Source organism: Lepidochelys kempii, chromosome 6 (genome assembly GCF_965140265.1).
Source record: "Lepidochelys kempii isolate rLepKem1 chromosome 6, rLepKem1.hap2, whole genome shotgun sequence".
Lineage (NCBI taxonomy): Eukaryota > Metazoa > Chordata > Testudines > Cheloniidae > Lepidochelys > Lepidochelys kempii.
This window is the reverse complement of record NC_133261.1, coordinates 38,198,727-38,221,643: the sequence shown is the minus strand read 5'-3', so window position 1 is coordinate 38,221,643 and position 22,917 is coordinate 38,198,727. Positions and strand designations below refer to the sequence as shown.

The 22,917-nt window shown below is 42.4% G+C and overlaps 1 protein-coding gene across 1 annotated transcript in view; it reads left to right on the top strand.

Moving 5' to 3' along the window:
- The window catches only part of DKK3 (dickkopf WNT signaling pathway inhibitor 3), a 44,289-nt gene extending 23,824 nt beyond the window's left edge, over positions 1-20,465 (top strand). The window contains exons 5-8 of the mRNA XM_073347609.1: positions 12,419-12,511; positions 13,596-13,740; positions 18,859-19,015; positions 19,673-20,465. Of these exons, the coding sequence (XP_073203710.1) occupies positions 12,419-12,511; positions 13,596-13,740; positions 18,859-19,015; positions 19,673-19,925 (648 nt within the window). The 3' untranslated portion in view covers positions 19,926-20,465. The remainder of the gene's footprint in view (positions 1-12,418; positions 12,512-13,595; positions 13,741-18,858; positions 19,016-19,672) is intronic.
- Positions 20,466-22,917: the final 2,452 nt, after the last annotated feature.

Genomic DNA, 22,917 nt, shown 5'->3' with positions numbered 1-22,917 from the left:
ATACTCTTTGGAGAAGCTGATTCACACACAATCAAAGGCAAAGCTCATAACTTACCTTCTTGATGTAAAGTCTTCCCGGCACTCATAATGGCGAATGTTCACTTTTTTTTAATACTTGCCACGTTTTGTTTTGGTTTTGTTGGGATTTTTTTTGCTGCAATACAGTTAATGGCAGCTGACTGATGAAACATTTGGGTGTTCTGATACTCCATGATTTGCAAAAATTCAGCCTGTTACAAATGAGCTAAACTTCGTAATAGCTTGTGCATTCCCAAGAGATGCTTGTCACGTATGAACTTTTCAGATTCATAGATTCCAAGGCCCAAAGTAATGACTGTGATCATCTAGTCTGATGTCCTGTATCACACATGCCACAGAACTTCCCCCAAACAATTCCTAGAGCATAGCTTTTAGAAAAACATGTGGACCCTTCCTTCCGTGTCATTTAATTGATTAGCACAAGGATACTGAAAAACTACAACTGCTGTTCCTTCCGTTGGCACTAATGCAACCTTGAGTAGGCCAAGAAGTTCTCTAAATACTCAGGGGCAGATTCTGTCCTTGCAGTCCTGTGAGATTGGTGCAAGATAAGAACAAGGCTGTGTCTACACCAGGAATGCTTTACCGGTATACCACACACAACTATGCCGGCAAAGCCGTGATTTTAAAGTGGTATAGCGAAACCAGCCCCTGCCCACACTAAACAAGCAATACTGATACCAGTTCAGCTTTGCCAGTATAATTGTGCCTATGGTAGGGGTTTCAGCCAGCACAGCTGTCAGTCAGGGATCATACCTAGCAGAATTCTGTAGTGTAGACACAGCCAAAGGCCTATCAGCGGCTTGTATTTATAAGCATGGGTAACTGGCATCAGTTGTGCTCGGTCTGGTAACTGTACACAGTGCTCAAAGGCTGTAATTTAACACTGCTTAAAAATGGGTGGTTTTACCAGGACTTTGGTTTTTAGAGGCTCCACTTTTTATGTGTGTCTTTATTTTCACATTATGGCCTCGATTGAGTCTTTGTGCCTAGCCCTGAGTATAAGGAAGTGTGAATCTGTGCTGCCCAGGAGGAGCCGTGAGAAGGAGCTGGGACTCACAATTTCCATCTTGCTCTCTCTTGCCCTGCACTGTCTCTGCCACTGTCACACCTGTTGGCAGTAGGGAAAGTACACAGCCCCTGCTCTGTCCTCTCCACTCCCTTTCGTGCCCAAGCCAAGATGCATGCAGAAAAGTGGCAAGTAAAGCTGTGCTAGTAACTGGCTTTTAAGTAAGTGGCAAATTCAACAGATATTTGTGATGTGTTGGGCCTCTACATTTTTGGGGGGGAAAAAAAGAAAAGAAAAGCCAGAAACTTTTCCCAGCTCTATTGGCAAATCTTAGCTACCCTTCACATGCATATTAGGGCTAGGCACAATCTGGTGATATACGTCTGTTGCTGTTGAATCTTTAACCTTTCGTTTTGAATTTTTTTTTTTTTTGGTGTTGGTGGCGTTAATGCCTTTGGCTAACACCCAGGGAAACGCAAGCAAGCACATGAAGAAAGAAGGCTACAGAAAATGTGAGCTGCATAGGGATGAAGTGTATAAGATTTTGGTTTAAATAGGTTCTATAAGGAAATGGAGAGGAAGTCAATGTCTTTTTGCAAGAACTGGGAGTTTGAACCAATTCCCATATCCTTTCAATCTCATTGTGTTACATTCACTTCAGTGATTACAATGATCAGGGAATTTTAGCCAGGTGAATTTACTTAGACCAAGTCGAGAAACACTCTCAAAAGTAATTTTTTTTCACAGCTGCATCACATCCCTGCTGTATAAGGTTACTTTGAATCTTTTTTGATGTGGTTTCAAAATCACCACTGGTCAATGATGAATCATGGAAATTTTGTATGAAGTCTGCAACAACAGAGAAACCAAACTTGCCTTAAAATTTAGTTCATGCTTGGCAAAACAGTTGCAGAAGGGTGATGCTGTCCATGGACATGGAATCTATAATTCCAAGTATTCACATTTTTGTCACTTTACAGCTTTATAAGAAAGGACCTTGGAAATTTTTTCCACAAAAGTTTGTATAAAGAGTTAGTGTTAATACTTCTGCAGATATTTAGATCTTTTTAGACCAAAGGTTGTGGGCATGTCACTTCTGAATAAAAAAACAAAAACCCACTCTTTTGTTCTTCTCCTATTAGTAGACCAACAGTTAGTCCAATTTTCCATTCTTTTGTAGTATTTTATAGTATTTTCTTTATAAATGTGAATGCATCAATATTGCTCCCCCTACTTCTCTTACAATTAAAAATAAGTGATAGTTAAGTGTAGGCAAAGAGAATGTAAGAGAGCTTTCTGAATATGTTTACCCCTAAAGTAAAACACTAATCACCCAAGCTACCAATTCTGGCTTGCAAATCTATTGATTAAAAAATTCCTTGTTGCAAATTTGCTTGCCACAGAGACTCCAGTCGTCTGCAACAAATCTTTTCAGGCTCATGACCCCAAAAGTTCTGTGGCACTGGCCCAGGGCTTGTGTTAGGATTATCAGAGCAGCCAAAGGGAAGAGTTTCTTGTCTGACTTCCCACTACCCCTCTCCTCCCAAATATAACTCCCCCCCCCCCCAAAAAAAAAATGGTAAGAACCTTCAGGCTACCACCTGTTCCTCCTCCTGCAGAATTACATTCCTGCTGATTGTTCTGGTGTCAAAGCATGCATAGTGGCCTACATTTGGAACTGTGTACAGTGGGATCTCCTAAGATGTGTGAGAGTTGTGTGCATCTTTTATAAAGCAGGATGTCCATTCCCTTATTCTTTGTCTAGTCACTGGCTTTCTCCCCAGATTAGGGAATTACCAGCTCTTGGTTCTGGGCTCCATTTATTGTCCAAATCACGGCAAACTCACAACAGGAAACAAAACTTCAGGGTGGGGCTTTCTACCTAGCCATGACACCCAGGCTTAGCATCAGGAGTCTTCCTTCCTCAAGGACTACTGTAGGAGACAGCCTGTTTCTGCAGCTTCTCCCTGGAATTCCCTCACCTGAGCCACTTGCTGGATTTTATAATCACTTACTAGTTACTTTCTCAACTGGATCTGATAATTGAGCAGGGCTAGCTGGCCCCAGGCCTCACGCCAGTTTGTCTTCTTTGTTTGCTTTGTTTGGTGTGGGAATAAATTAGACTTGCACCCCTTGAATCTATGCATTTAATGGCAGAGGAATGGAAGATCCTGCCACAACCCACATCAAAATACATTCTCTGTGACCAGCTATTTGCTTACAGTGTAGTTTCCTTCTTGATTCCCATTTTTATCTGTCCTTTTTGCTCACCTTCTCTTTCATTGTCATTAGGGATCTTCTTCGTAGTGACACACCTTCTCCTTGTTCTTTCAGAAACCTTTCTTCTTAGACCTTGTCTACATGATGGGGTTTTTTTGTTTGTTTTTTTGAAAATTAGGTGCACTAACAATTGGGGAATAACTATTCTGAAATAATTGTACCCACACAGCCAGCTTTTGCCTACTTCCCTTGAATCAAGGCATACACATGGCACTAATTCGTTTCAGAAAGCATTCTGGGCAGGCATCCCATGGTGCTTTGTCCTACTGCTGTGCTCTGTGCATTCTGGGATTTTTCTGAGGGTACACTGTGGGATACCTACTGGAAATCTGGGGCTTGGGGGTCACATAAGTGAATTTCCATGGTTCTGCTGCTCGCATTCTATGATGCAGCTGTCTTCTGAAAGTCAGTACCGCGTGCAAGTCAGCACCAACTGGCTGCTGTCCGTTGGCAGGGAGTGAACGAAGTGGTGCACCGCAGTCCAAGCACTGTTGTACCTGGAATCAAGCCTCCAGTTTACTTTAGGAGCCAGCTGCCACACTGCTGAGCCATTTCAGTAAAGCGGGAGGAGGCTAAAATTGAACTACTGATTGTAGATAAAATTTGCCTGGAGCAGCTTAACTCTATGGAGGGCTTGAGAAACCAGCCCTGATCGATGGGAAAGGATGACCAGAAGTGAGGCAGAATTTCAGGATATCAAAGGGCATTTTCCTAGAGATCTGTGTGGAGCTACCGTCAGTTTCAACTTCTCCATTGAGCTCCTTTCAGGAGTATCATTAATGCCATGCAAAAAAGATAAAATTGGGGAAGACAGCAGACCACGTCCTCCTCTTCTAGTGGCATGACTTGACCTACTCTGTACATCTCTGATCTTTCCTCTTCCTAAGAGTTATGATGAATATCCCAAAGAAATTAAATACTTAATTTCAAAATTATGTTCCAAATGGTCTGTCTATACCAACATCAGGAGCATACACCGAAGATTTATTGTGGCCAAGCTCAGAATATGTGGGTTTTTTTTCCTTCTTTGTTTTAGCTCATGGAGTCCTTTTGGTTGCATGAGAATCTCAGATTTATTCATTTTAAGTGTTTGTATTTCTTGGGGTTCTGAAGAAACTTTTGGAACCATGACCTAAATGTACTTTAAAAATCTCAGAAACCAGAAGGCAAATAAAAATAACCTAAAAGTGTAAACTTTTTTTTTTAAATCATGTTTTAAGCCAATTTCGTACCTTAAGGATCTTGAACACTTGAGGTTGCTGGTATTGTATACTAGGTGTTACACGTTCAAACATGCTCACTCTTACGCACACTAGGTACTGTTATTTTACTGTCTTTCAATAGACACAGGAAGTAGCCACTATACTGATTCACGTTCAGAATGGTTTATACACATTAAGTGCTAGCAAACATAATGTTTCCCCAGTGAAAATTTAAGTTCTGTTACAAGGAAATAAAAGAATGGTACTAAAACGTCAGAGGCAAAACAACCCCAAAGAGTAAGATACATTCTCTCATTTATTTCCTTTTGATTAAGTGAGGCTGATTTCAGAACTTGAAATCCTATTGCCACGTTGTAAAACATCCGCAAATGTGTCTGTACAGCACCAGTTCATCGGCTGTGCCGCAGTCTGCAGCATATTTAGCAATGTCAGATCTCAAAGATAATGTGTGACTTTCACACTAGCCCAGTTCCAGTCCCTTGCTTTTACGATAGTGGTATGTGCTTGGCAGTGAAGTGCCGACAAGCTTTGCCCTGCTGGAAACTATTACAAGGGCCCTGAGTTTCTTCCAGCCGGATTAATTTATATCTCCTCATTAACAATATATGTGCTCACAGAAAAAGAAAAGTTACTGTCTAGACAACCAAGAGCTCAGGAACTGGAAAATTACTACAGTGCAAGGTATGGTAGTAATTTCCCTTTAAAACAACATTCCTCCCAGTGTATTTCTGTCATTTTGTAATTTTAGTATTAATGTACACATAGTATATAAAAGTTTTATGGCTTTTTCCTCACTACCCAGCAGCGTTTACCACCTGCCCCAGTAATAGAAAAGCGTTTAAACCCAGCTCTTTGTGCAGTGGTTTATGTTGATTTTAAAAAATGAATTGTAAATATTGGTATGAATAAAAAAATTAATATTAACACTTTAAAGTATTCATTGCTAGTAAATTGCAATTGAATGTGAACTAACAAGCCGTTTGGCTTGGGCACATCAGCCATGGCTGGCATGATTAGCAGCTTGCCACAAACATTCTTTAGTTTAGTGTGTCCTGGAATTGGTTGGAAGGGATCCATAAACTGTCACTAGGTTTTATTCATAGTTCACAAATTTTGAAAAGTAATTTTCTTCATATCAGGACTCTTAAGTGTGCAGGGAGGTACATCTGTGTAGTAGCATTTTTAGACCTTTTGGAAGCTGTAGTAGACACTGGACATTTCCAGTGCTGTTGCTGCAGGGAATCAGTGCTACATTTTCTATGATTTGCGCAGATTTTTTTCATACATAGAGCAGGGGTGTATTCGTCCCAGCAAAAGTCTGACTGATTTCAACAGAGACAGCATTCCATCCTCTATTGTATGACTTTTCAGTCCTAAATTCATGGAAAACCAGGAGTGATCACTTCAGATCAGCTGGATGAAGCTTTGAATAATGTTTTGTCATTGTGATCGATGCCTGGATAGTCAATCCTAATATTAAACAAAATACATTGCTGTCCTGTGGTGGCTGCTGAGAATTTCAAAAGATGCTCAGTTGAATTGATTATGTAACCCGTGGTATTCCTTTTAAATAGGGAGAAAAAAAAGAGACGCAGACTTGGGTCCCGATTGTGCTCCAAGTCATCTCAATAGCAGAGCACTTACAGACTTCATGGGGAGCAAGAACAGGCCCTAGGCTTCATTCCATCACAGCTGAATATTTTGATGGCCTCCCATACTGGAGGTTTTTCTGTTCCATGCTGCCACATTTTTTCTTGTGGCTCTTCCCATGGGTACGCAGATCTTTGAGGCACCCCACTGCCACCTACCCTTAATGTGAGACAGCCTTGTCTGTGCTTGCCAGGGTTCAACCCCCCCAGCTCCACTGGCCATGGGCCACATAAATGCTCCCCATTAGGCCTTGCAGGCCCCATTGTCACTCTTTAAGCACATCCCAACTGTCAAGGCCTCTGAGCAGCTCCCTGGAGTCTCCAGTCGCTGGTCCATTTGCAGTATTCACAGATTTGCTGCTTCCAGAGAAGCAGTACACCCCAGCATACCAGTTACACATCAGATCACGGCTTTGCTTAACACACACAACTTAGATATAGGTATCGTGAAATCAAGTATAAGGTTATTTAACAAAGCACAGAGATTCGAGGAGTAGCAAATAGAAGTATTGGAAACAAATGGTAACATATAAAAGCAAAATCATAACACACATTTTAGTGCCTAGACTTAATTAACAAGATACTCTTGTGTCTTGTAAAATGTTACTTACCTCAAGTCCTTGCAGCATGTACAGTCAGGCTGGCTATGACCGTAAGACATAAGACAGACATGCTCTTAGCTTGGTCCTTGGTGAAGGATGCCCTGTGTTGCCCAACATCTAGTAGTCTTATCTTTTGTCTCCATTCATAAACAGTACACCGCATGCTGTTTTGTTTCTTCCCGTAGATTTTTTTTTTCTTTTAGATTTTGCAATCTTTCAACTGGCCTCTGGCATTGTATGCAGATAGGTATCCATTGTGAGACATACACTGCACATGTGGCCAGACGGGGAGATGAACGTCTGTTACCTCCTCCCTGAAAGGAATATGTCCAAGGTACGTCACCTTCTGGTGACCTGCCTTAACTTCTAGACCGTAAGAACATAATTTTTCATATAGTTATGGCTCCTTAAATATTATCCGCACACACATGGCGCAGTTATTATGCTGACAGTGGGCTATTGGCTCTCGGTAGAGATCTCCTGTGCCACCCTTCAGTGAACTATTATGCATCTATCTAACCCAGGGGATCCCTGTAAAACCCTGGATGCCTCCCCCCCGTGTCCTCTCCCATTGGCCCCAAGGGGTCTGTGGGTCAAAACATTCCAATAAATGTTAGTCCGATGGAAATCTTATCAACCCCTCTCCCTTTCTCTTTGCATCCTTGTCTTCTGAGCCAAGGAGCTTTACTTAACAAGTCAAAGAAAACCCTTTACCAACGTCTGTCTCAAGCTAATGAATATTTGCTGAAGATTTATTTGAGTAGCAACAATTTAGTTATACTAAGCGTTCATCTTTTAGGAACTAGCTTTCAGAACTTTACCACTCTGTGTGGTTTTTTTGACGGTGATGGTCTAAAGTTGCTAAATTTCCTTCCCTGGGATTACTGGCTAGAGCAGCTGATAACAGCCAAAGCCATGTAAAATATTTTCCAGTCTAATCTAGTGAGGACTAGTGGGTTGGTTTGTTTGCTTGTTTTTTAAGATACAGATAATTTAAAAGAAAATATGCAACGCAAAGATAAGCATGGCATCACAATACTATAACATATCACTAATGTAAGAGTATGTTAAAAGCACTTACATATTGAGATACCAAAAACAAGATGAAGAATTCGAGTTAAAATATATTTCCATAAGAGAATAGATTAGCTGTAGTGACATACAGTTCTCCTTTGTATTCCAGTTAGAGAAATTCTCTTTAATTCTCCCTCTCAAACTTATTGTGTAATGTTGTTAGCCCAGAACAGTGATGTGTTCCCTGCCTGAAATGGCTGCCCCATAGTATATCAGTGTGTGCATCCGGTTTGTAAAACATCTTGGGAACCTTCTATAAAAAGATATGATTATTGGGTGTAAGGTAAAGACTGTATTGTTATATTTGAAGAAAAATGTGGAAGAGAAGCAGAATTAACATTCTCAAACCTATCACACCTGTCTTTAAGTTTTCATTTCCTACAAAGTCTCATCCATAAGAGTGACTATTCCATTTCTTTCTCTGTCATACACGTTTTAGATCTCCCTATCACGAGGAATAATAAAAATGGTTAATCTTTGAATTTAAATATAAAATGTTAGGCCAACAAGGCAGTAGCTTTGTTTAAATCTGCTGCTCAGGAGAATTGGCATTCCAGGCAGCATCTCCATCTTAAGGGCCTGAAATCCAAATCAGAGTGAAGTCAGTGGAAGAAGTGCCGTTGTTTTCAGTGGGCTTTGGGCCAGGTCCTAACTCACTAATTTTCATAGATTTTAGTTGTTTCTTGGCATGGCAGTAGACTACACAGGGTATAACTTTATGCACTAGAGCCCTCAGGGGAAGTGCTCAGCGCCTTCCACCCTCCATGGCACTGGCTTCAAAGGGTATGAGGGTGTTGTGCAACCTGCAAGATTACAGGCACCATTAGTGTGCCACAATACATCTGCACCCTGCTCTGTACTCTGCATTTTTTCCTTGGGTAGCTGTAAATCATACTATTGAGATGAGTGTGTGTCTTGTTGCTGCATTTATCTATTTTTTTTAAATAGTAGCAGTCGTAGTAATGGGCTTCAAAAAGACCTGCAGCTTTAAATACCTCAGCTGCAAAGAAGCTGTGCCGGATGCTGGAGGCTATTTCCACGCCCCCCATGGATTCCCTGACAGAAAACAGAAATTTCCCCAAAACATTAGCTGAGCAAGTTTCCCTAAAGAAAGTAGATGCTTTTTTAGAATTCAGCCCCGTGTGTGAAAACAGCTGCTTGTGCTGGAGTTTAGAAGGGTTTTGTATCCCAAGTTGTTGCGGGTGTTGTCCTAAGAAAACAAACTGTTCTGTATTTATACATGTATGTATCTGTGGTGCAGGGTTTTGCATTAAGGGCAATTATAAGACTTGGGGGGAAGAGTGGTGGTGTGGAGTACGGCGCCAGCAATGAATTAGTGGTAAGAGTGAATGAAGTGAATGGAATGAGAGACTTGACTTGAGAACTGTACTTGGTTCAAGGGGCAGTCACAGGATTCCAGTCCCTGTGGGAGTTCTCTTCTCCCCTTACACACCTCTCCATGAAAAAATGGCTACCTGCAGACCATGTCGCTGGCCATGTGCTCAGTTGCTGCATTGTCATGGTGTAGCACCCACAGAAATGGTTGGGAGGGAAGCCTCTCCACATGATGGGGAAGCTGCTAGATTGGTTTCCATCCCATAGAGAGGCTTCAGTAGGTGCAGATGCAGGCCAGGGGGAAACAGAAGAACTGATGGTGGTAATGAAACGAAAGTGCTGTGTTCAGAAACCAGAATAACTCTCCTTCATGAACATAAGATAAGCGAGAGTAGTTGGAAAAATACACAGATTAAGGGGGGAGAAGAAAACAGGGTGGTGGGTTTTTTTTGTTTTTGTTTTTTGTTATGAGTGGAAGGGAAATTCCCATAATGAGTGGAAATTTAAAAGAAGAAACTAATGGATGACAGCAAGAATGAAAAAATGTCAGTGGGGTCATTACATTAAAGAAATGGAGATAGTAAGATAGGTGGAGAGTTGTGATTTTAAATCTAGGAAGAAGCTGCTGCAAAGCTGAATGAAGTTATTCCGTAATCTTAAAACAATTGTGGCAAGGTTTCCACTCTCTGGGAGATGACTGGTCAGATTATCTGCCCGAGAACCTAAGGGCTATGGCTGAAAGGATATATTATTCTGTGGCTTAGCCACAAGCTCACTTGTGGAAGCTGCAGACAAAGCCAAGGTAGGAAACTGGCTAGAGAGCACAACGCTGTGCTGCTGTGTGGCTGGTGAGGAGGAGAAGCTGCTGCTAACTGGGGAAGCTGCAAAACCTCAACCAATCCATAAATGTTTTGATTTCAACCCTCCCCATTATGTGGAGGCACAGATTAAAAAAAAAAAAAAAGCCGGGGGACAACTGACATAACGGAAAAATGAAGCTGTAAAGGCATCCATGGTTATGCATAGCAGTCCAGATTTGAAACAGTTTTTTTTTTTTTTTTTTTTTTGAGAAAACTTAAGACCTCCAGTTAACTACAACCCCTGGGCTAAATTCTATCCTGCTGTTACATCATTGACTTTAAAATCAGTTGTGCCCTGGGCTGTATTTTGCTCTTGGGCTGTATCCTGTGGATACTGGAGTTACCAAACTATTTGAAAGCCATCTCATATTGCTGAGATGGATAGTTGAATGGGCAACATTACTTGCCATGCCACTCAGCCTATTTGATACACTGCAGCGTGGTGGCTGTTACCAGGAATGCAGTGGAGCCTGTGACCATAATGCTTAGTTAGCCATGGTTATTTCACAGTACAATCACTCTCCCAAATAATTATGGCTGATCTGGATGACAGCATCTTGCTGCACTAATTGGATTAGTGTTAGAGCCCATATGCATCCACAGATTATGCCACCATTTAAGTGCATCACTCTGCTTGTGAGAGGGGTGCAACAGAGAGACTGTGGAGAGAAAGCATCTGAACTAATTCAGAAGAAACGTTAAGTAGCAGCTAGGAATGAAAGCTGCATCTGACAGCCTGCCTACTCCAGATTCAACTTCATCCAGTAACAATCAATCTCCTGGGAGAACATAGGGGTCTCTGGACAGATATCTGCTTTGACACTGATAAATAACAAATGAGACTCTTGCTATTAGAGTTTAAGTACCAAATGATATAGGACAGATTACATTGTAGAGGAGTTGTGCTACCTTTTAATCTTCAGTTGTCCATGTTGCTGCCAGCCTGGAGGAAGCTAGTTTTATAAAACAAGATTTACCGTTTGATTTGAAAGATGAAAAACTGTGTCAGTTGTAATTAAATACAAGACTCTCCTCCACCACATGAGCCAGACGCTCCTGGAAAACAAGAGCAGATGCACCTACCCAGTGTATTCTGCCCCTCCCCGTCCCCCATTAGACCAAGCTGGACTGGAGATTCTGAAGTCGAGTTGTCAGAATTTTCCATGGGAAGTGGTGTGGATTTCTGACCAGCTGTTTTACCTCTTTCTAGGCTGAATGAGCCTAATCTTAAGCATGTGACTATTCCTGCTGACCTCAGGGGGACTGCTTATCTGTGTACATTTACTCACATCCTTGAGCACTGAGCATCCCATGATCCCAAGGAAAGGAAGGCAAGCATGCGGTTATTAACAGGGAAGAAAACTGTGCCATTCTTCTCTGTGATACAAGCTTAGTTTAGTGCTGCTAAATGCTTCCATCATTTTTAAGATTGCCAGTACTATAAAGAATGCTGTACTTTGGCAGCGTAGACATGCTTTTCTGATAGAAACACTAACATAATGCAGGAGAGCTTGGCTGAGGTCATAGTTGTGCGACAGCATATTCAAGAGAGAGGTTGTGCCTGGCCCTGCACAAGGGGAGGGAGAAGGCAAAAAGAGCCTTCTCTCCCCCTTCAAGCCCCACTGTCGCATGCCTGCAGGGGCCAGGTACAGTTCTATGGGGGATTAGAAACCAGCAGCATTAACCTACCAAATGGGGCCATGGGGAGGCAGTGTGGAGCTGGTGGCTGGCCTGGAGTTGAGTGTGTGCTGCATCCTTTTACAGGACTAGGAAGCTGCTACAGCACTGTCTCCCACACACAGTCCTCAAACATTGCTCCTAGGGCTGCTGCTGTGGTGTGGCCTCGCTTCCATCTGTCTCCACCTCCATTCACCGTTGGGCCCTGAATCTGTTCCCTCATATTGAGGAAAATGTCTTCAGTTTTCTTTACCTGGAATGCCCAGAAGAGCAGAACAAGAAATGAATTAATGTTACTAGGTGCAGTGATATTAATCCTTTTATAAGAAGCTGAGACACCCGCCCCCTCCCCATCTTCCCTGCCAGTACTTTGAGGGAGAAGAGCTAGTTGAGCCTGTCTGAAAGCTTCTCTTTTGCATAGTTTTCAACAATGTATAAATATGCCAGGGTAACACAGTGTTCTCCTGTTACAGCATGCTAGCCATCTGGAGTGGAGGATGGTTTCCAGTTAACCAATGCAAATGTGGGTGTCAGTCCTTGTATAAGAGAGATGAAAGCATTTCTAGGTTTCTAAGACCTTCTAGTATTTTACAAAGAAGTGGTGATGTCTGTTAAACAGCAGTAGCAAGTCCAATTATTTAATCAAGTGGTTTTCAATTCCTTTCTCTAGGAGTGCATCATTGATGAGGATTGTGAGACAGGGAAATATTGCCAGTTCTCCAGTTTCGAATACCTATGTCAGCTTTGTAAAACCCAACATGCAGTAAGTGTACCAAATTCTTGTGTGGTCTTCAAAAACTGTCTCACCACATAAAGAACCATTGTTAATGGCCATAGACCAAAACTGATATAGATCTATTGGTTAAGTTCTGTTGGGGGGGTCACATCAGCAAACACTGAATATGCATACACAGAATGCTTTTTCTTGCTCTGCATATTCTTGTGTCTGTTATAAGGATTCTATTCACTGGTGGTTTAGGATTCAATCCAACTCCTGTTCACTTCAGCTAGAGTTTAGACACTTACAGAAAAGAATTATTGTGACTTTGCTGCCTAACATGATAAAAATGACAAGTTGCACATTGCGCCCATACACCTACATGAACATGCTCAATTATTTCTTTGTGTAACTCCCTCCCACATGGGTCATTACGTGTTTGAATCTGGGAACTTCAGAGCAAACCTCTGCCATTTGAGCTAAAGGATTAACTCCCTCAGCTGGTAGCAATAGTAGGTTATCTTCTAGCATTGACAGCCCTGCGAGGAGGTAGTGCTCCTTGTGCTTAAAAATCGGCTAAGAGTCAAATAGAGTCTTTTCATTAATGTTTTTAATCTCCATATCCAGACGTATTTTTCATTCATATTCCTTTACTACAAGGAACCTGTGAGTAATCAAATAATATATCAATATAAAAGATACACGGTGCATATAGGGTTGTCTTCCGAGGTATGTACCATTAGTTCCTAGGACAACAGCTTTCCCAATGTACTATCTTTCTCCAGAGACTTTGCTTCTCTCTTCCCTCCTTTGGGTGGAAGTTGGTCCTTTCTTTTAAACCACTTGATTACCAGCGAGAGGGTGCAGCTCTGCTTTAAAGTGATTCAGATCTCTCTGGGATCTAGTTTCCCCTTTGCAGTTAAGGTTAAACACATGAGTAGTCCTGTTTCAACCAGTGGGATTAGTCACATACTTAAAGTTGAAAACACACGGAGAGCTGCTTGCAGGATCTGGGCCCTACCTCTGTGCTTATCCTTACCAGTGGTTGCTGTGTGCGTCAGTGCTGAGTTCAATGCTGGTGCTAAAAAGATAATTTTGTTGCAGTGATTTTTTCCCCCCTTCTTCTAAGCCTTGTTCCCGAGACATTGAATGCTGTGGAGACCAGCTTTGTGTCTGGGGTGAATGTGTGGAAGCTGCTTCAAAAGGCAAGACTGGCACAATTTGTGAAAATCAACATGACTGTAATCCTGGGACATGCTGTGCTTTTCAGAAAGGTAAACTGCTTTTGCTTTTTTATTCTATTCATTTTATAGCGCAGGAGAATCTTCAACTCAGCTGAAGTAGCTAAATCTCTGTGTAAATTAATGGGTAATTCTCTCCTTTGCTCTGTGTTACTGTGGAGTGTGTTGTGATAAAGCCTTTAGAATGCAGTTAGAGTTGGGAAGGAGAAGGCGCTTTCTACAGGACTGCATTACTGTGAAAGTGACATATACTTCAAACATTCTAGATCGGAATGGTGTGAGCAAATAGAAGAGCGCAGGGTAGAGTGTGTTTGTAATGGGCAGCTACAGTCATTTGAAGGCAACAACAGCCTGGCCCAATTTTCATACCAAAGGAGAAACCTAGTGTGTGTTACTTTTTGCCTTGTAGAGTGGAAAATATTTGAGATTCTCAGTTTGCTCTGTCAAAAAACACTTTTGCTTCCCCTGAACAGCCCTTCCCCCATTAGAGAGAGGGAGACCACCAGTACAGGCGATTGCATAAATGTGAGGTTCTAGCGTGAACAGCTGTTGGGTATTACAATGCACTCCAGTACACAACAGTGTCCTGCGTAGGACATGAACTAGAAGGGCACTACAGAACACCCCATTAGCCACAAGAGAGTCTGAGGCTTACAGAAGTGAAGCTTGACATAGTGAAGGACAAATGAGAAATTTGTTCAGGCCTGGGCCTTGCTCTTTCCACCCAGTCAACCCTAAGCCTTTGTCTGCTTATCCACGACAGTCTCGTGTGTCGCCCTCATGCCCCTCCTCCCTTTTGCCGGACGAGTGCCCAACCTCAACTTTTCCTCTAGGCCGGGGAGACCCTTTTTCTATGTTACTACCTATAATGGCCTCTCCCATGACCAGGAAGCCACCTCACATCTTTGGACTTCAGATGACTTCTGCTGCCTAGAACCATTGTAGCAGAGTGCTGGGAATGTCATGTGGAATAGGAAGGCGGCCCATTTCAGGCACTGTCCAAGTTGAGTCAGTTGGGTGTATGCAGTTTTGCCTTGTTAACTCTAAACACAAAGCACTATAAAGGAGACTTTCAGCTTTGCAGAGAACAGTTTTATATTATTTCCTTGTTCATCAGGATTTTCTTTATTTTAAAATACCTACAGAATTTGGTGAGCTTCAACAGGGACTCCTCTCTAAACCCCTCCCCTAAGAAGAAACAGGAGCAAAGGCGTAACTTCGGCAAGTCTTCTGACTGCTAATATCACTTCCCCAAGTGGGACTCTTATCTTGCTCCTGATCTCATAGAAGCCAGTGGCAAAACATCAACTGGTTTCACTAGTGTAGGGCTGGACATACAGTGAGGGGAACACACGTTCCCTGAACCCCAGTTTCCTCTGTGATATGAGCCAACAATAATTGCATCTGAAGCAGTACAATTCCAGTATCGTGCTGAAGATGATTTCAGCAATACAAACCCTTCACGGCAAATTTGACTCAAGTCAAAGTTAGATCCTGACTTGATAAAAAATGCTTAGATAAAAAATCCTGTAGCTGTAGGGGGAAAAACTAAAGTTGATGAAAGAGGTGATTATTTTCCTCCACAGAACAAAGGTACTAAAGCTTTAATGAAGGTACTGTTTAAATACCACCACCACCTAACTTTTATGTAGCTTTTTTTTTTTTTTTTTTTTTTTTAAATCGGTAGGTCTCAAAGTGCTTTACAGAGGTCAGTATCATTATCCCCATTTTACAGATGAGGAAACTGAGGGAAAATGATTTGCCCAAGGTCACCCAGCAGGCCAGGAATAGAGCTCCTGCGTCCTAGTCAAGTGCCCACTCCACTAAGCCCCGCAGCCAGAACAAAGGGGCACTAGTGTAAATGAGAATCGGGCTTAATATATTATGTTGTAAATTCAGATTTACAGAAAATCTTACAAAATACACCAATCTCAGTCCTCGAGTAATTGCAGAAGATTTGTTGCAGGTTTCATTCTTTTAATCATTTTGGTTAATTGTGATCTTAATGGTAAAAGTCTGTTGTATAATCTTAGAAAAAACAACCTGCTCTTTCATGAAGACTTCTGTTGTCTTTTTACATCACTTGCTACTGTGAGAATGATAAATGAGGCCTGGCAAAGGATAGGCCGTGACAGGTCAATAATTCAGTTTTCCCAAATATTTCTAAGGTAAGCCCCAACAGCTGTAGGAAGTTAACTTTCTTCTTTGAGTAGCAACCCTGTGGGTGATCCACATCTGCCTCAATATGGAAAAAAAAAATCTATCCTCATACCCACTCCATGCAGAGACTTCATCAGGGCTACTCTAGACACCTCCATAGCCAGGCAAACTTGCCCAAGGACAGATTTACCCCAGTGTCTAGTTTTGTTTCAAAGATACAAAAAAGCCTGCAAACCACAGCATGGACTTGTCTACGACTTGCGGGCTATATGGCAGCCTGTACTTTTGTGATACTCTTAGTAAGGCTACACTCTGTCTTCAGCCTGCCTAATAATCATCTATAACCCAAGGAAACAGTCTATGTGAATGGGTGTCAGTACCTCGGAGGGTTCTCTACTCTCTCCGTTGGTGGAAAAATCTACGAAAGGTGTGAGAGTTCTGTTCCTGCAGCATCCTCCCGCAAGGACCGCCACTACATACTGCTTTCTGAGGGGCACTGCCAGAACCTCAGCTTCACACTCAAGGAAGATACCCTCCTGAGGAGTCTATCCTCCATATCAATACACTGGAGCACTGAGAAGTTTGTTACAGAGGCAAGCACTTCCTATCCCACATCAAGGGCCATGCAATCAGCATAATGCTGGACAACAGAGTAGCAGTGTGTATTAGATCAGTTGTCAAGGAGGTGCAAGATCCCAGGCCTTGTGTGCTGAATCTATAAAACTATGGCTCTATCACACTGCATAAAGCGCTGAGATCTGTATCTACGAGGACTACAGAACACAATGGCGGATTCCCTCAGCAGACATTTCAGCACCGACCACAAGCGGGAGCTGAACAATGAGGTATTCTGAGAGACCCTAGAGAAGCCTTACTTGGGGCTATTCAGACAGGTTTCTCTGCAACTCCATTCCTTGGCTCTGTGTACTGCTTTATACGTCATCTGGCTCCATTGTTGCTGAAAGTCCTGAACAAATTGAAACAAAAAAAATTAGTTGACATCCTCAGAGTACCATCTTGGCCAAGGCAGACGTGGTCCCCAGAACTGATCCACCTCAGCCAGGAATTGGAATCAAACGCTCATCTGAATCTGTCAGCACTTGACTTCAAGGCTACTAGATGGCTCTCAGATATAGAGCAAGATTGCTCCCCAGATGTACAAATCCACCATGAGACCTCAGCTTAGTCCTCAAGATGCTGACAAAAACTCCCGTTTCCTTCTTCATCAGTCCCTTAAGACCATGTTCCTCATAACCATCACCTCAGCCAAGAGAGATGGGGAGCTTGGAGCCTTGATGGTGGACTCCCTGTACAGTGTTCTGTCAAGACAAGGTGACGCCATGTTCACACCCTCGCTTCCTTACCAAGGTTTCCTCAGAATTTCACATCAACCTGGAGATTCACCTTCCTGTGTTTTATCCCAAGCCTCGCTCTTCAAGAGAAGAGTTAAACCTTCAGCACACTGGATGTAAGAGCCCGTGTCTTCTGCCTAGGGAATACTAAACCCTTTAGGGCTTTTTAGTTACAGAAAGGACAGGTGATTTCCAACCAAAAGACTATCCAGATAGGTTACAGGGTGCTCCTTAACCTGTTATGAAGCCTCAGAGGTTCAACCCCCTCCAAGTCATTACTCATTCCACCAGAGCTCAATCTACCTCAGTAGCCCTGCTGAAAAAACACCTGGTGAGGCTGAACTGGTGAGGCTGTTCCACGATCTGCCTCCTCAGCAGCCCCCTCCTCTCATGATGGGGATGCTGCTCTGGAGTCTCCTGAAGTGGCGCACCCATGGGGACACTATTCAAAGGAGGTGGCGAGGACACACTGTACAGTAACTGGAGTTCTTAAAGATGTATCCCCCTATGGGTCGTTCAGTACCCACCCTTCTTCCCCTCTGTTTTGGAGTCTCTCCTTGGACTTCCATGCTTCAGAAAACTGGAGTGGTGGTGAATCCACATCTCCCATTATAGCCTTGTATCGGGGCATGAGGGTGTCCATGGCACAGGCACGCACTCATAGTTGACAAAAATCTTTGATCAAGAGTGCACAGGTGTGCACATCCGGATGTGGAGCACCTCTAGGAACACACATCTTGAAGACCCCCCACTTACTGTACAAGCTAAGTAACTTATCTTTTCCATTTGCCTCTCTTTTTTTTTAAAAAAATGGCAATGCAAGGGCTTTTGTTAATTAAAAAGTCACCGTCAGGGAGCGGGCTCTGTGTGTGTGTTTTTGTCAGGACCTGATATTCCTGAAACTCCTGTACTTCCAGAGTTTCTATGTATGTATATTGGAGTGCTTTCCTTTTCTGGTTCTTTGTTTTCTGTGTCAAGAGTCCCAAACTGCACAGCATTCTGGTAAATAACTCCTCTCTCTAAAGGGTGAATTTCACCCCTGTGCAGAGGGTCAGCATAAGGCCTCTCCAACCTAAGTCCCACTTGAGTCCATTTTGATTTTTTTGATCTGTCACTATAGTTTGGTTTTGGTGTAGACTTTTTTTTATAGCAGGGAGTTTCCTAGATTGATTGATACATTTGTTTGTGGTGACTTCTTGTAATCATGCCTATTTTTTTTAATAACTGCAGTTCACATTTAACCCTTTCAAAGAAATAAAAAAAAAGTAAATTGGAAAACAAGATACATGCTCTTGCATCCAGATCGAGAACCAAAAGATCCTGGTAGTTTTAACAATTTCTGTTCACTGCTGCCTGCTCTGCAGAGTGGCCTGGGCACGGTCACCCATTGTTGTAAAATGCCTCACTCACTCTTCAGGTGAAGGGCATTACAGAAATGCAAAGTTATCCATTTATTGCTAAATTGTTGCTGGCCTTTTGATGAAGAGGATGGGGATTGTCAGAGCCTGAACATGAGGCAAAGCCACAATATAAATTATTTGAAATCCTACTCCTGGCTCACTGTGAATCTTTCCTATGCAAAACTGAAAGTTACACTGTGGATCAAAAATTGTCACAGGTTTATCATTTTTGCATGCAGATCTTCTGTTTCCTGTGTGTACTCCATTACCTGCAGAAGGAGAACCTTGCCATGATCCTTTAAACAAACTCCTGAACCTGATCACGTGGGAACTGGAACCAGATGGAGTGCTTGAGCGCTGCCCATGTGCAAGTGGCTTGATATGCCAGACTCACAGGTAAAGCCTGGGAAGGATCAAAAGCTTTTTTCAATGGAGACTCTTTGAACCCTTTCAAGGTTTGTTTGTGTGAAATTTCCCCACTCTGCACTGAGTTGCAAGCTGCTCAGTGTTGTGAGGTCTGAAAATCTTGAATGCTTTCTTCACCACTAACGCTGGAAAAAAATCCTCACGGTTATAAAAATGTCTAAAGCCTTTTGCATTGTCCTAACACACACTGCTATTCCTGCCAGTCAGGAAGCGTCTACTGGTATTTGTGTAGTCATTATCAAGGGGGTAGTGGATTGTCATTGCAGGTGGTGTTTGATACAGTAACACCTGAACCACACTTTAGAAGGCACAGTGTATTCCTAACTTTTGTCCAGTATTATTTGATCTGATTGTAATTGAGACTGCTGCATCTGAGAAATACTTAAGGGGAGAGGAATCCATCTAATCTGTTAGAGAGTTGTGGGTTTTCTTTAAAAATTCAAGTCTTCAGCTTTCCTGAGCTGTGAATCACTTGCTATAATCAGATGTCTTACCTATTCAAGTAAATGGATTTGCAAGTTTTGTTCTTCCCTTTCACCGGGAAGAGGGGTGTGGGCGGGGTTGTAGTTTTCCACTTCAATAAAGAACTCAACACTAACAGGCAGGATGTGTTTGTTTTCTCAACAGCCACAGCACTGTGCCTGTATGTGAAGTGTCTTTTAATGACACCAGAAGTAACGAAAAGGAAGACGCTTTGCTCATGGATGAAATATCGTTTCTTGGTTTGATACCCAGAGATGTGCTTGGTGATTATGAAGACAGCAGCATCATTCAGGCAGTGCGGAAGGAATTAGAAAACCTGGAAGGAAATACTTCCCAACAGACAGATTTAAAGGAGCCTGACTTGGCTCATGATCTGCTCTTTGGAGATGAGATTTAAATTAAACACAGGGCAGATTTGTCACTGACACAATAAGAATTACATTTCTAGAAGTGTCTAGTATTTTGCTTGTATAAATCCTGAAAACACACACACTGCTGGATAGAAGTGCAATAAATGATATTTTAAAGGGGTTTCTTCCTATTCCCTTCCCCCAAACCTGGACAGACTTTTTTTTAATCCATTCAGAAGGTTGGACGAAACTAAATCAAAGGGCAAGTGAGGGCCTAACTGTTATGGTTTTCTTTGGACTAGTTACTCAGTCCTGGGTGCCAAAATAAACTTACTAGTTTGGTATTAAGAGGAAAAGAGCATGTGTCAAAGTGTTAATGTTTCATACATAATCTCATTTAAATTATTGGTGACCCTAAAGTGAAAGTTTTGAGCATTGCATTTTCTGTACATATGTTTGGAATAATGGTTATTGTTCTGGGGTGAGGAAGAACCCACTTCTTGGTTTAGATTATTTTCAGGCATTAGTCTTCAGCCATGTATGTGTTTCTTTTCAAAAATATATAATCACAGTGAAGTTGCAATAAATATAGCTTCTGCTCAGTTATTTGAAGCCTGGGGCAGGTTGGGAAGGAGGAGAGCTTTCTCCTTCGGTTCAGAGAAAGCACAGAGGGCCAAACGTCACTTTCAACTGGTTACAGAGGTGGCAGCAAAGGATCTCAAACTCACGTAGCACCACTAGCTGTAAAGGTTTCGGGGGACTGGGCTGGCACCTTAAACCAGCATCCCTACTACACAGCATTTGCCAATGTCAACTCCATGAACGTTAATATTACTCCTTGCAGCATTAACGATCCTTCACAGTTGTTACCTTCAGGAAGGCATGAATTCCTCCCCCCCACTCTCTATTGTACTTTGTTCAAAATTCCAAACCTATATAAAAGAAAACATCCCATTTAACAGCATCTGAAAAACAAACAAAATGGGATTGGGACAAATGCACATTCATTAGGGTGATATGTACTCCGTAGATGAAGCTTGCCCCTGTTCCTGTTGAAAAACTCTCCACCACTCTTCCTTTTAATCAGGATGTCAAATATCAAGCTATTGATAAGCATGTTTCAGACTTACTGTACCAGAGGATTGTCCCTGCACACAAGACAGGGACAATCTTTTTCTCCTTCCCTTTCCCAACAGGCCAGCTTTATGGTTATAAACTGCCCTGCTTTGAAGTGATTGCCTATTATAAAAAAGCCCAGATCCACCACTCTCCTGTAAATAGTCCCGTATTTAACCTTTCAAGGAAGTGCTCTTCTCAAAGTATTACCCTTGCTTACTATCCCAGTAATACTGCCAGAGTCTTCTGTGTTCATGGATAGTACTTCCTGGCATAAGGCTATTTAATAAGGCTCTGGAGCCCCAGTTATAGGTAGGTCATATACTCCAGTAAAAAGCATGCACAGGTTTTACATCGGGGGTAGGACCAGAGTTCGTATAGAACATTACAGAAAGATCAGGCAACATCACAGATTCAGCAGCCCTTTCAAAGAGCTATATTTGGCCCATATAAATCGTGTGCTAGAGCAGTAGGAGAGGGTTTTTTCCAGAGACGTGACAGATTATTGTGAGGAGAAGTTGGACCTTAGATCCAACTATGAAAAGGATGAAAAAAAATGGACTGTGTGTTAGTTTGCCATGTTCCTTAAGGGAAGAAAAGGTCTTGAAACGGTCTATGGAGTCTCAAAGCAAATGATTCTCTTCGTACTCTTCAAGTTTGAGGTTAGGAGCATGAAGGACACAGTCATTCCTGTGGAAGGAACCTCTTTCATAAGGACTCCAACAGAAGACAAGCTACCGTCGTTAGCATCTCTCTGCAATTTTGACAACCCCACTTCACCAGAGCCTTGTCATGCAATAACCTGAAAAGCCTCAATCCTCAGCAGCACAATGAGTTTAAGCCACAGCTGAAACTCCTGTTGCTGGCTATAGCAATCAGTGAATAGCTCCACAGCACTGGCATTAACCTACTTACCACACCTGCGGCCAGTGCCTGCTTCCTAACATTTTGGGAGTGGCAGGACATCATCTTCCCTGAGGACAGCCTGGCTTTGGGAACAACAGGAGGCAGTGAAAACCTTTGTCATAGGCAGCCTCAGCTTCCACCTGCCCAGGCAGTAGAGAAATAGCTGTTAACTGAGGTCAATATATGGCCTCAGTCCCACAGAGGACTGTGGGCAATAGTGGCCGTTTTGGAAGGGCAAAACAATTTCTGTGAAGGAAAGACTATTCGCCAGCCTCTGCTGGTACATGAACTTTCAGTTACTGAAGAACAGGAAAGAACTTTAAAATATTAGTTTAAAAATGGGGAAAAAAAGTGGCCTAAACTCAGAATCTTATGAGTGCATGGAAAGCGGGGTGGGGAGGGGGGATTAAACAGCAGGAGCCAGTGCCGTTTAGCTAGGGGGTACAAATGAGTGAGAAGGTAGAATTTCTTAGAATTTGCCTTTTAAACCAACAGATCTGCTTAAAATTTCCCTTCTTTCCTATGGAAGCACCCTAGGGTACCTTTTACATATACACAGTGAACACGATCAAGGTCAGAAAAACTCCAGCGCCTGAGCTATAAGCATTTTCCAGACTGGCTATTCAAGACTCTCCGTAGCACCTGATGAAAATATTACCTGGTTCATTCAGACAACTTAACTGTGGAAGAAAAACTGACAAGGGGCAGTCAAAATTCACATCTGCAAACCTAAGTAATACAGGTTCTTCTGGCAGATGTGGCGCCCAGCCTACACAAGGGTGATCCAAGTAACAATTCTGAACACACACACCGGCACAGCAGGCAACTTGGAGTAGTGCTTTACAGAAGAGGGCAAGCGTCCTCCTTTCCCTTTGAGAGATCGGTCAAGTCCTTCATTTTCCGTTATTTTATTTCATTTCCCCTGGGAATTTATCAGTGTTTATTACCTTAACAACAAAAACCAGTGAAAATCACTGCAAAAAACTATTCATAATTTTTCTGGGTAAATACCAGAAT